The following is a 12614-nucleotide window of genomic DNA, read 5'->3' as shown; positions in this document are numbered from 1 at the left end:
TAGTGAAGAATGAGTTGAGTTTTTAATGTTAAAACATTTATCCTGAGTACACATCTTCCCTGACACCCTTGCACAGAAGTCCTCACCTGAGAGCTTGGGTTCCTGGGAGCAAGTGGCCAGAAGGGTCATGGTGTCGGAGCTGAGCCCCGCTGTGCAATGTCCAGAGCACACAAACATTCCCAGCTTTTCTCTCACCACGGACTGCTCAGGTGGAAGCTCACTCTTAGGGAATCTTTTCTCTGAAATTCAGGGCAAATAGCAAACAGTGGCAAGCATATATGTTTGGTTTGCAAGTCCTGGGGTGGGTTTATATTCATCCTTTAGATCCTTGATGTATCCACACTCGTGTGTAACATTGTTGTGCACCAAAGACAAAGCAAGGCCCGGTGGAAGATCCCTGTAGGATGCTGGTGGTTCTCCATGTGTCTGTGTCTGCTGTTGGATCAGGGTCAGAGTTTGATGAGATGTTTCTGTGCATGTCACAGGTTCGCCCCCCAAGACCTCATGTGGTTAAGAGGCCCAAGAGCAACATTGGTGTGGAGGGCCGGAGGACCTCAGTTCCCAGCCCAGAACAGTAAGTACTGTGCTGCTCTGCTTCTCTCTGCTTGCATCAAACAATGTGTTCAGACCTGGGACTCACCAACGGAGACATTAAAAATACTACAGATCAAAGTTAGATTTTAACTAAGAAAAAAAAATGATTTCTTAAAAAAAATTTTGGAACATTGTAGAGGAAGTGTGAAAAATCAAGTAACCAAAGTTTGCTTATGGAAAAATTGCAGTTTGCCAAGTTATGCACACTCTGATCAGCCTCTTCAGTGAAAGTTTTCAGGTTTTGGAGGTTTGTTAATTTTTTGTTGTTTTGGTTTGCACTTTTCTTTCAAGGAAATTGTCAGTTCCAGCCCTGCAGCTGCAGTGTTCTTGCCAGGCTGTAGCTGGAGGATGCAGAACTGTTTATTTGACAGTGATGGCAAAAGGGGCTGTGTCTGACTCTAGAGTGCAATAACAGGACCGTGATGTCTGAGTGAGCTCTGTGGTGAGGGTTTGTAGGGCTTCACTTTGCACAGTACCAGCAAATTTATCCCCAGTTTAGCTGTGCCAGTGAAGAGGGAATGTTCCAAATCATCTGTGCTGCCCCAGCCCACTGCTCCTGGACAAAAGGTGTTGGTTTCCAGTATCTCACTTGTGCATACCAGTACAGGCATGTTCTGTTGCCTCAGGGAGGCTTTTTCAGGCACTTTCACTAAAGTCACTTATCCCTTGCAAAGATTACAAGGGGTGTGTGTTGCAGATTCCTGACAGTGCCTGAGTGGAGTTGGCAGTGACCCTGGCCAGGGAATGGATGCTCTGAGCTGAGATGTTGTAAACTGGGGGTATTCTGAGCTGGGCATGTTCTGAGCTGTGCATGTTCTAAACTGTGGGTATTCTGAGCTGAGATGTTCTGAGCTGTGGATGCTCTGAGCTGTGGATGTTATAAACTGTGGGTATTCTGAGCTGAGATGTTCTGAGCTGTGGATGCTCTGAGCTGTGGATGTTCTGAGCTGTGGATGCTCTGAGCTGTGGATGCTCTGAGCTGTGGGTATTCTAAACTGTGGATGTTCTGAGCTGTGGATGTTCTGAGCTATGGATGCTCTGAGCTGTGGATGTTCTGAGCTGGGGATGTTCTGAGCTGTGGATGTTCTGAGCTGGGGATGTTCTGAGCTATGGATGCTCTGAGCTGAGATGCTCTGAGCTGGGGATGTTCTGAACTGTGGATGTTCTGAGCTGGGGATGTTCTGAGCTGTGGATGCTCTGAGCTGTGGATGTTCTAAACTGTGGGTATTCTAAACTGTGGATGTTCTGAGCTGTGGATGTTCTGAGCTGTGGATGTTCTGAGCTGTGGATGCTCTGTGCTGTGGATGCTCTGAGCTATGGATGTTCTGAGCTGTGGATGTTCTGAGCTGTGGATGTTCTGAGCTGTGGATGTTCTGAGCTGGGGATGCTCTGAGCTGTGGATGCTCTGAGCTGTGGATGCTCTGAGCTGTGCATGTTCTGAGCTGTGCATGTTCTAAACTGTGGATGTTCTGAGCTGGGGATGCTCTGAGCTGTGGATGTTCTGAGCTGTGCATGTTCTGAGCTGAGATGCTCTGAGCTGTGCATGTTCTGAGCTGTGGATGCTCTGAGCTGTGGATGCTCTGAGCTGTGGATGCTCTGAGCTGTGGATGTTCTGAGCTGTGGATGCTCTGAGCTGTGGATGCTCTGAGCTGTGGATGTTCTGAACTTGTCAGCACAGCCCAAACATACTGGAGGAGTATCAGTGCATGGATAGCTCTTTCCAGCTACGCCAGGGTAGGGACACACTCTGTCTTTGGCCTAAACTGAACGGTGATTTCTCCCTTGCACAGGAGTATTTGTCCATTTTACAGTGGAATTTGGTTGCCCTCTTGTGGAGCAGATGCAGCTCCTGCAATGAGCCATGCTGGTCCTGCACAGAGGTTGTGGGGATTTTTAAGCCACAAGCATTTTTTTAATATTTATTCTGATGACTCACTGCATTTAGGTGGAGGATAATGTAATCAATTTAACTTTTATGTGTTCCTATGGAGGATTCTGCATGTTTGGGTTCAAAAGCTGTTGACATCCCTGTGTTGCTCTCTGCTAACGTGTATGTTCAATTCCTGCCACTATCAGACAGCAGATAAACATAAACAGGAATGGTAAACATTGTACCAATGCTGGAAATATATTGTATTTTAATTATTTTGTTTGGGTCTAGTTTATTGCTGCTAGTTTTAGTAAGTCTTTACAGCTCAGCTGCTTTCACAAAATACAGAATTTTCATGATGTTTCCCACAAACTTTCTTTTTTCTGTCCCAGTAAGAAGTAATCTTTGTATAAGTGGAAACAAGAGAGGTGTTGTCTCTTTAAAAAACTCACACTCTTTTCTCTCTCTTGGGTAACGCTAGAATCAGTGAAAACACCCAAAAATATATTTTCCCTTGTTTTACCTGGTAGCATGGAAGGTTAGGAAATTTATGCCTTTAGCTACATGAGTTAATTCTTTCTATGTGTGTAAAAGAAACACATTGTTTTGGGGGTGTCTGTGCTCAGTTTCGAATCAGTCCTCAGTTGAAGCACAGGGGCTCAGGAGCAGTGCCTGCAAAGAGCACCCCAGGCCCGGGTCTCTTGTTAAAGCAGCGAGTTCAGCTGGGCAGGGCACTGGGGGCTACAGAGGTCTCTGGGGGCTACAGAGGTCACTGTGGGCCTGCAGAGGTCACTGTGGGCCTGCAGAGGTCACTGTGGGCCTGCAGAGGTCACTGTGGGCCTGCAGAGGTCACTGGGGGCCTGCACAGGTCACTGTGGGCCTGCAGAGGTCACTGGGGGCTACAGAGGTCACTGGGGGCCTGCAGAGGTCACTGTGGACTACAGAGGTCACTGTGGGCTACAGAGGTCACTGTGGGCTACAGAGGTCACTGGGGGCCTGCAGAGGTCACTGTGGGCCTGCAGAGGTCACTGGGGGCCTGCAGAGGTCACTGTGGGCTACAGAGGTCACTGGGGGCCTGCACAGGTCACTGTGGGCTACAGAGGTCACTGTGGGCTACAGAGGTCACTGGGGGCCTGCAGAGGTCACTGTGGGCCTGCAGAGGTCACTGGGGGCTACAGAGGTCACTGGGGGCTACAGAGGTCACTGGGGGCCTGCACAGGTCACTGGGAGCTACAGAGGTCACTGGGGGCCTGCAGAGGTCACTGGGGGCCTGCAGAGGTCACTGTGGGCTGCAGAGGTCACTGGGGGCCTGCACAGGTCACTGTGGGCCCGCAGAGGTCACTGGGGGCTACACAGGTCACTGGGGGCCTGCAGAGGTCACTGGGAGCCCCGGGGGCTCGGCACGGGAGCTCTGCGTGCAGCGGGGTTGGGATCAGCTGGGTGGGGCAGTGCCCGCCCGGCTCCCAGGGCCTCACCTCGGGGCGGTGAAGGGTTTCCATGGCCTCGGGCACTGAGTGTGCAGGGAGGAATCCCTGCGGGAAGGAATTGCAGCCTTGGTCTGTGCTGTGGTCGCAGGTGCCAGGCAATGCCTCGGTCCCCAGCCTCCTATCTCACAGTAGCAAGAAAAAGCCTGTGCATCCAAGTCCCTCATTCTCTGCATTTTACTGGCTAAGAGGGACAAACTCTTGAATTCCCTAGAGCTCTTGTGTAGCTGTTCTTTAAAAAACTATGTCAATAAAAAATAATTCTTCCTCAAATCTGCGGAGCCCTTTTTAGGAGAATAATGACAAGTCCATACACCCCTTTGTACCATAATCTCAATATTCAGGAAAAAGCAATACCATAATAAAATAAACAAAACTAATTTTCTTATAACCAGAACATCCTTTAAAATTATTACAGAATTCTCCTTACTAATTCCATATCCTGCACTCCCATTTTCTGTATATTTTTTTTTTTCTATCTCAAGTACATTTAGGTGTCAATTAAATTTGAAATATCTACATTTGTCAGCATTTCATTTTTGGCCAGCGTGATGTGCTGCTGATTTGTCCATGCATCCTGACACATGAAAAAAGCTCCCGAGATGCAGATCTTCCTCATTAAAACGGAGCCCCCGCTCCGCGCTGCTGCCGGCGCCGTGGAGCGGGTCCCGTCCGCGCGGCGCCGGGGCTGCCCCGGGATTTACCGAGCGCTGCCAGCCCCGGGGCAGACCCGGGATTTACCGAGCGCTGCCAGCCCCGGGGCAGACCCGGGATTTACCGAGCGCTGCCAGCCCCGGGGCAGACCCGGGATTTACCGAGCGCTGCCAGCCCCGGGGCAGACCCGGGATTTACCGGGCGCTGCAGCGCTGCCAGCCCCGGGGCAGACCCGGGATTTACCGAGCGCTGCAGCGCTGCCAGCCCCGGGGCAGACCCGGGATTTACCGAGCGCTGCCAGCCCCGGGACTGAGCGGGATTTACCGAGCGCTGCAGCGCTGCCAGCCCTGGGCCCGCTGTGGCCCCACCTCCTTCCCCTGGACACCTGTTAAAGAAGGAGAGGGGGAAGAAAGCAGGGCACTGGCTTTAACTGCAGTGATGCAGACTGTGATTTACCACCACTGGCCGCAGCCACTGCCACCTGTTAGAGACTTTTTATTAAGTAGCTCTGACCTGACTGTGAGTAAACATTCACTGGCAGTGGCAGCTCAGGCCCTCTTGGGCTGTTGGTTGCAGCATCCAACTTCTCTTTTCCTGCCCTAGTCTTTAGGAACTGATTCTCAGTTAATGCTGAGGAAAGGAGCATATACACCTTACTTGGCAAACTGCATTTCATACCAATCCTTGGACAGCTGAGGTTTTAGTCTAGAGTGAAGCAGTTTCAAATGTGAAAAATAGATACAAGTAGGAACTGGTGCCCTGCAGTCAGCTCCTCTTGTGCATCAGACTAAACGTCTGTAAAGCAGAGAGGGAGATGTAATGTTTGTCAGAGCTCAGAGAGCCTGAGGAGCAGAACTGTCTGAGGAACAGAGAGGTGCCCAGCTCTGTAGGGAGCGTGGTGGGGAAAGGGGGTTTCTGTACCGTCCCCTGCACTGTGGGGTGGCTGTGGTCCCTTCCCTGGGGCACCCCATGGCGCCCTGCCCTTGGCACAGGGGTTGTGTTCTGTGCCTGGGCAGCAGAGCTCAGTTCCCTGCCAAGCTCTGCTGTGCAGTCAGTCGGGCTCAGGATGATCTGGGTCTCTGCAGCCCTGGTTTCTCTCCTCACTGTGACTCGATAACTTCCTTTTCTCTTCCTGTTCCCCAGCCTCGTAAAGCCCATGCGACACTATACAGTCTTCCTCTCGGAGGACTCCTCTGATGATGAATTTCAGCAGGAAGAGGATCCTGTCTCTGGCTTCTCTGAAAACTTTTTCTTCTCTGCTCCTTTCGAATGGTCTATCCTTTCTCTTTTGCTGTGTCCATGCCAGTTTCCAGCAGTGGGGTTTGCATTGCTCAGGGCACCTGCCTCTGTACTGGGATTTTGGAAATGCTCCTGGGGTCTCTGTACAGTGCTTGATGAATGACCAGCATTTCTCCTGCTTGTCTGTCTCGATGTTGAGCAGCATGAAGAAGCATCCTCCTGCATGAAACACTGCAGCACCACACAGCTTGTGGGCTTCCATTGACTCGAGCTCTGTGGGATGTCACCCTTCCATTTGTCCTTTGTTCCAACATGCTGCTTGTCCTGTCCAAACCTTTCACCATTCATTCTTGTGTGGTGTTACTGTGCTTCTGGGTTGTCCTGTGAGCCTTGTTCCAGTGCAGTTACCAGCCTTTTCCTGTGTCACCTGTTTGATCCCAGCCTGTCTGGTCTGTCAGGTATCACATCCCTGCAGGTGTCCTCTGAGGGCATTGAGTACAATCTGGCCATTATACAAGAAACAGGAAGTTTGTTTAGTCTATTTGTATCCAGCTTTTGGATTTGTAACTTGTACCTTCCCAGGGCTCTGTAACTCTGTCTTGAAAGACTGTGTAGAGCAGCTGTGCCAGAATGCTCACTGATGCTGTGGCTGGAAGGTTCTGCCCTTGCCCACAGTGCCTGTGGCAGGGGAAGGAGCCCGGCCTGCCCAGGGTGCCCGTGTGAGGTGAGGGGAGCCCTGCCAGCTGTGGGTTCAGCTGCACTAAATCCCTCTTGCTGCCTATTTGAATATCCCAATGCCAGCAGGCAGCTCTGAGCTGAGCCCTCACTGAATGTCAGCAAAGGATTTGTTTTTTCCTAACCTGGCCTGCTTGAGGATTTCTAGGGGATGAAAGGTAGATAAATTGCATGGAGTTGCACTCATTCCTTTAACAGTGCAGCCACTGATCTGAGCAGAAGCTGTAGGAAGAGGGGCCAGGGTGCTGTGAGCTGCTGCTTCAGAAATGCACATGGTGCCACAGGCAGGCAGGTCAGGGCTGGCAGAGGGACGATGCCAGTCCCAGCTGAGCAGCTGAAGCCTGGCAGCCCCAGCTGGGTCAGACCAGGCTGGAGAAGGAGGCTGCCAGTGGGACAGAGAGGTCTGCAGCTGCTAAAATCCATTGTGTGCTGCAGACACAGCTTCAGAGACTGACAGGGAAGGAACCTGACTGCAGGCAGGTGGGATGTGGGGATCAGTAGGAAAGGGCCAGAAAATGTTTCCACACTCCTGTTTGGAGTGGAGGAGACCAGTTTTGTTTTCAGATCTCCTTTGGGGGCTTGCAGGGTGACCCAGAGCGATGTGAGACTGCCCTGAGGCCGTGTGCTGTCACTGTCTGCCCTGTACCTGCAGTGTCCCTGTCCTGCTGCAGGCTCAGTGCCTGCTCTGTGGGTGCTGGGGGGGAAGCAGGCTGGGCTCTCTGAATTTGCATGATATAGATGTATTATGATAAAATATGGAAAGGGGAGAAGGGTTCTTCCATAGGATGTGTTTTTGCAGGTCTCACAAATATTTTCTTTTAATTGAAAGCTTCTTTAAATGCCACAGTACAACTGGCTGCCACTCAAGTGCCAATCCCCACAGCCATGTGTGGCACTTGTTGTTATTAATTGGATGCACATCGTGCTGCTGTTCTCTGTACACACACCAAAATGCAAATGTGCTGGTTCCATTTTTTGCTGAGGTATGTGCAAGAGAAGCATCCTGCTAACTCAGCCTTGGCTGGTAATGTAAAGGAGGTGTCTCCATAATGGATTGTGGTGTTTCTTGATAAGATGACACCAGTGAAATCATTGGAACCTGCACAGTGCTCCCAATTATTGCAGGAAAACACTGAGTTGTGTTGTGTGCTGAGTTAGCTCGAAACCCGAGGATGTCAGAGCCTGCAAACACAGGGTGCAGAGGCCATGCCCAGCCCGAGGGGAGCCCAGACAGTCAGCATGGGGAGCTGGTATCCCACTGTCCCTGGTCTGAGAACTCCCTCCTCAGCCTGGCTGGGCCTGCATGACCGCAGCTTCCCTCTGAGCTCCTCCCACTTGGCTCTTGCCCTTCCGAGCACCCTCGGGTGCTGGGTCCCCTTCTGCATGTCCCCCTGCCCACAGCCTGCTCTGCATGGGGAGCTCTCTGAGCTATGTTTGCCACTGGGGAGCTCTTTGTAACTCATCCAGCTCCTTAGGAAATTGTGTCTGGAACAAAGCATTAGAAATCTGGTGAATTGCAATGTGATTTGTGTGGCAGGCCTCAGCCGTACCGGGCGCTGAAGGAGTCGGACAGCGCCGATGGGGAGGACGTGGGCAGCCCGGAGAGAGCCAGAGAGCCGCTGCCCCCGAGCCCTCTGCTCTCCAGCAAGGCCTCAGAAGTCAACCTCCTGGAAGACATCTTCCCCAGCTTGGAAGTAGAAGCCCAGCCCCAGCCCCTCAGCCAGGCCAAGAGCCTGGAGGACCTGCGGACACCCAAGGAGGAGGCAGAGCAGCGCTGCTCCTTTGAATACCAGGTTGGGGGCTTCCTGTGCCCTGCGGGTGGCACAGAGCTCATTCTGAGCATCTTTTTCATATTATTGGGTAGATCCTAATAATAATCATCGTTGTCATCATCATCATCATCATCTTCTGCTTTCCAGGGATTTGCTTATGTGTTTCAGAATTAATTTCTGAATTAAGAAATGGCTTAAATGGGACTCAGTGATAAGTAAGTGTTTCCTCTGAAGCCTGTGCTTCTAAAGGAGGGGATATTTGCCCTGTTCCTCAGAATCTGTTTGTCCCATGGCCATCACACAGAGTTATCTTTGAAGTTGATGGTCGGCAGTGAGAATGAATAGTTGGTAATTTTCAGGTCCCCTCCAAACTCTTTTTCTTTTAATCGGGCTATTTTGGTCTAAGCATCATTCGAACAATCTCCCTCTGAAGAAATGGGATTGTTTGTGAAGGAACATTGCTCAGAAAGTGTTAACTAAAGCAGATTCCAAGATCTTCATCTGACATTAAAAAAGCAAATGTCATTTCTACTTTATAGTAATATTGATTTTAGTGTTACATTCAGATATTTCATTTGTCAACTTATTCCATGCAGCAGTTAAGGCTTCTCAGCTTCTGTGCCTTGGACACAGGTTGTGTGCTCCTTACTGGGCTGTGACAGATGCACAACACATCCCAGCTGAACAACCCCGTGGCAGCAGAGCTGGAATTGGAGCTGCAGAGTCCTGGCTGGTTCCTGGCCACACGCTGTTGTCCCTCTGCACTGATCAGCCTGGGGACTGATCCTCTTCCCTCACAGCAGCCTGAACTCACTTCCTGCTGTGTCTTGTGAGGACATCAGTCAGTGTTAATGTTTGTTCTGTTCTCTTGCAGAGAATGGATCTCGGTGTGTCTGAGAGGAACAGGATTGTGCCAAGCATGAAGCTGTCCCACCCTTACAACAAGCTGTGGAGTATGGGCCATGATGATATGGCTATTCCCACCAAATATTCCCAAAGCTCACCAGAACGACCCTTGGCTGCCCTGGGTAACATGCCCCCCATCACCAGGAGACCCCAGAGCAGAGACAATGGTCTGGCTCCTGCAGAAAAGGATGAATCCAATCCTGCCATTCAAGGGAACATCACCATTCCTAGGCCCCAGGGAAGAAAGACTCCAGAACTGGGGATCGTGCCACCACCACCAGCACCCAGGGCTTCCAAGCACCAGGCTCCAGCCGGGTCGGCGGAAATCCTCACCCCTCAGGGGCGCAGCCCCTTGGTTTCAGATCTCATCCCCGAGCCCTTTGGGGCTGTGTCCCTAAAGCCCGAAGTGCAGCAGTCTGTGAGTTGCTCCTCCCGCCCATCGCAGCTGCTGTGTGGTGCTGCCGGCAGCGCTGGGATGCTGCAGCCCGAGCGGGTGAAGGCAGAGGGCGCCGGCAACGAGAGCGAGCTCCTGCTGAGCCTGCTGGACCCGCTGAGAACCACGGCCTGGCCGGCCAGGGCCCCGCAGGGCTCGGCGCCCGCGCCCGCCTTCGGGGCCCTGCCCAGTGACTTTGTGCCTCCTGCAGCTGCAGCGTTTGCCCAGCCCCTGGGCTATCCTGCCCCAGCTCCAGCACCTTTTCTACAGCCCTCCCCCAATCCCTTCACCCAGACACTGCCAGGAGCCCTTCCAGTGTCCCTGGTCAGAGCCCCCAGGGGCTCCTTTACCCCCTCCTTAGGTCACGCCTACAGCTCCAGCTTCATAACCCCCACTGCCGCCTTCTACCCAGCACAGAGACCTCAGCCCCCCATGGCCACGCTCTCCATGCCAAACCTGTTCAGCCAGGCTCCAGCTGTGCCAGCAGCTGGCTCCTTGCTCCTGCAGAGCCACAGCCCTTCTCCCACCAGCTCCCTCCAGCCAGCGTGTCTGGGTGCCCCCTCCAAACCCCGAACATTACAGGTGGGCCAGCCCAGCACAAAGGTAGATCCCAAACAAGCCCTGGCTCTTCTGGCCAGTGATCCCCCTCTGGTCCCTGCCAGGCCAGCCAAGGGCTTGGAGTCAGTGTTACTGTCCTCAAAATCCGAGGAGACAAAAGATCCCTTTGAAGATCTGTTAAAAAAGACCAAGCAGGACGTGTCACCCACTCCAGGTAAGGTGGAGCAGCTCAGAAAGCGATGGGAAACCTTTGAGTGACGCGCCCCATGGCCTTGGTGTCCTTTCGGAAGTGACAGAGGGAATTTTTGGTTTTTTTGAGCCAGCGTAAAACCAAGCATTTCTTTTAAGGAAGGCTGAGCCAGGACTGCTGCAGGACCATCGCTGAGCTGCAACTCAACACGAGAGCTTTTTGCCCACAGGTCAGAGTCCCCCGGTCCCTGTCCCCGACACTGCTCTCTCACTCCCCGCCACTGAACCCTGGGATCCCTGCACTGACCAAAGCCTGAGGGGAGGGGGGTTGGGTTGGGTTGGGTTGGGATTTCCACACACAGCTTTTCCGGCAGCACTACTGATGCACAAGTTATTCCCTCCCTGTATTTTTGGTCCTTGGCACACCTGGAGCTTGACACAGCCCACTCTGCTGGGGTTCATTCCTGCCTCTGGGAATGGACATCAGTTTTTGTGGCATTACACAGAGATACAACGTTTTGTTCCCACATGCCAAGTGCAGCAAACCAGCCCACACGTCACTGAACTGCTCCCTTGGTTTCTGTTTGTGCTCGCTGACCCCCAGCCACTCCTGGAGCTGTGCTGTCAGATGGACTTTGGTGGCACTTTTGAGTCCCCCCACCCCGAACACCAACAGCCAGGGTAGAGTTGTCACAGGCCTGGAAACCACAGCACAGAGCAGCTGCTCAGGGATTGGTCCTGCATCTCTGTTGGGAAACTGGAAACACCAGCAATTGTTTTCATTTTTTTGACTTTGTTTTTGTTAAATACATCAGAAAATAGAGGCCATAAAGAGTATCCTAGTTCTTATATATGTGTATCTTAATATTATCTATCAATATTATAAATTGCAGTATATGAATGGAATGTAATCTTACTTGATTATTACAAAGAAGAGAAAAAGTGTGGGGTGTGGAGGTTCCCAGCTGCTGAGTGCAGGGCAAGGCCGGTGTGCTGGGGCTGGGCCAGGTGTGTCCAGGAGGGGGGACCTGGGCTCTGGCCCCGCGAGGCACCGAGCGCAGGGGACGCTCAGCTGGGTGTCCTGAGCCCCCTCTCTGGGCTCTCCAGACATTCACACAGGCCTCAGCATCCCCAGCAAAGCTGCTGTCTCTGACCATTTCTGTTTCACTTCAGTGGTGCTTTTTTGGTTTGTTTGTATCTGGGCACACTCTGGTGTAAAACCTGTCACTCTGGCAGAGGGAATCACATCACCATTGAGCCTTTGATAAAGGAAATCATCTTGGACACATGGGGAAATTCTTGTAAAGCTTTATCTGATTTCCAATGTATCTATTTTATTCATGTTATCTTGGAAGTTTTCTTACTCTGGGGAATGGGAATGGCTGTCTCTGTGTTCAAGTCTGGGCAGTACAAAAGAAAAATAATATCTGAAATGCTGCCGGTTTTGGGAAGACCACAGTATTCCAGGAATATTCTGTTTCTGTACAGTGCTGTTCCTCTGACAAGCCATTCACTTGGATTTGTATTTTCTTTTTGTGTTGAAAGACAGATGGGTTTAGTATTGAATAGTAAAATATTTAAAGTCTAAGATACCAGTTCCATTTTATTTGGATAAAGGATAGAGTTCAGAATAAGAATGTTATATATAATTCAGTCTGGCATTTCAGAGCTCCTTTGCAATGAGCTGGATGATAAAACTTTCTGGATTGTGGTGGATGTGAAGGGGCACTGGACAATCCTGCCTGTGCAAGCAGGGCTCCACAGGCCCTGTTTAATGTCACACCGTGATCACACACTGAGGAGCCCAGCACAGATGCCTTAAACCTCTCAGGAAATTCTGTCCCACTGCAGTTCATTTCCATCTCTGGTTCCTTTGCTCGTATTATGGATCATGTGGTAAGTCAGTTTTGGGGCACTGAAGAGTATTAACACCCATTTATTCACCCTCCACTGTATTTAGCACCTCTGAGATCCAGGAGGACAAGGGGTTTGGGACTTCCCTCATTTCTGGAGCACGGTTTGCAAGCAGGAGATTTTTTTAGGGGTTTCTAGTAACGTTGTAACGTAGGAATTGAACTATCCCTAGGACAGCATTTAGGGATTTTTTGTCTTATTTAAACTCAGGAATGCCTAACATGATTCATTCCTGACAGTGCCAGGTATAAACAGTTTGCTTATCT

General features: G+C 51.3%; 1 protein-coding gene across 4 annotated transcripts in view; it reads left to right on the top strand.

The window, feature by feature from the left end:
- The window catches only part of DENND1A (DENN domain containing 1A), a 152960-nt gene extending 140938 nt beyond the window's left edge, over positions 1-12022 (top strand). For 2 of the 4 annotated variants that reach the window (XM_054516914.1, XM_036393847.2), the window contains 4 exons: positions 486-574; positions 5746-5874; positions 8114-8369; positions 9223-12022. In XM_054516914.1, the coding sequence (XP_054372889.1) occupies positions 486-574; positions 5746-5874; positions 8114-8369; positions 9223-10503 (1755 nt within the window). In that variant the 3' untranslated portion in view covers positions 10504-12022. The remainder of the gene's footprint in view (positions 1-485; positions 575-5745; positions 5875-8113; positions 8370-9222) is intronic. The other 2 variants (XM_054516915.1, XM_036393848.2) reach the window with 1 other exon arrangement.
- The last annotated feature ends 592 nt before the right edge of the window (positions 12023-12614 follow it).

The sequence above is a fragment of the Molothrus ater genome, chromosome 20 (assembly GCF_012460135.2).
Source record: "Molothrus ater isolate BHLD 08-10-18 breed brown headed cowbird chromosome 20, BPBGC_Mater_1.1, whole genome shotgun sequence".
NCBI lineage: Eukaryota > Metazoa > Chordata > Aves > Passeriformes > Icteridae > Molothrus > Molothrus ater.
Note: the sequence above shows the minus strand (reverse complement) of the source record. Positions and strands in the feature narration are given on the sequence as shown.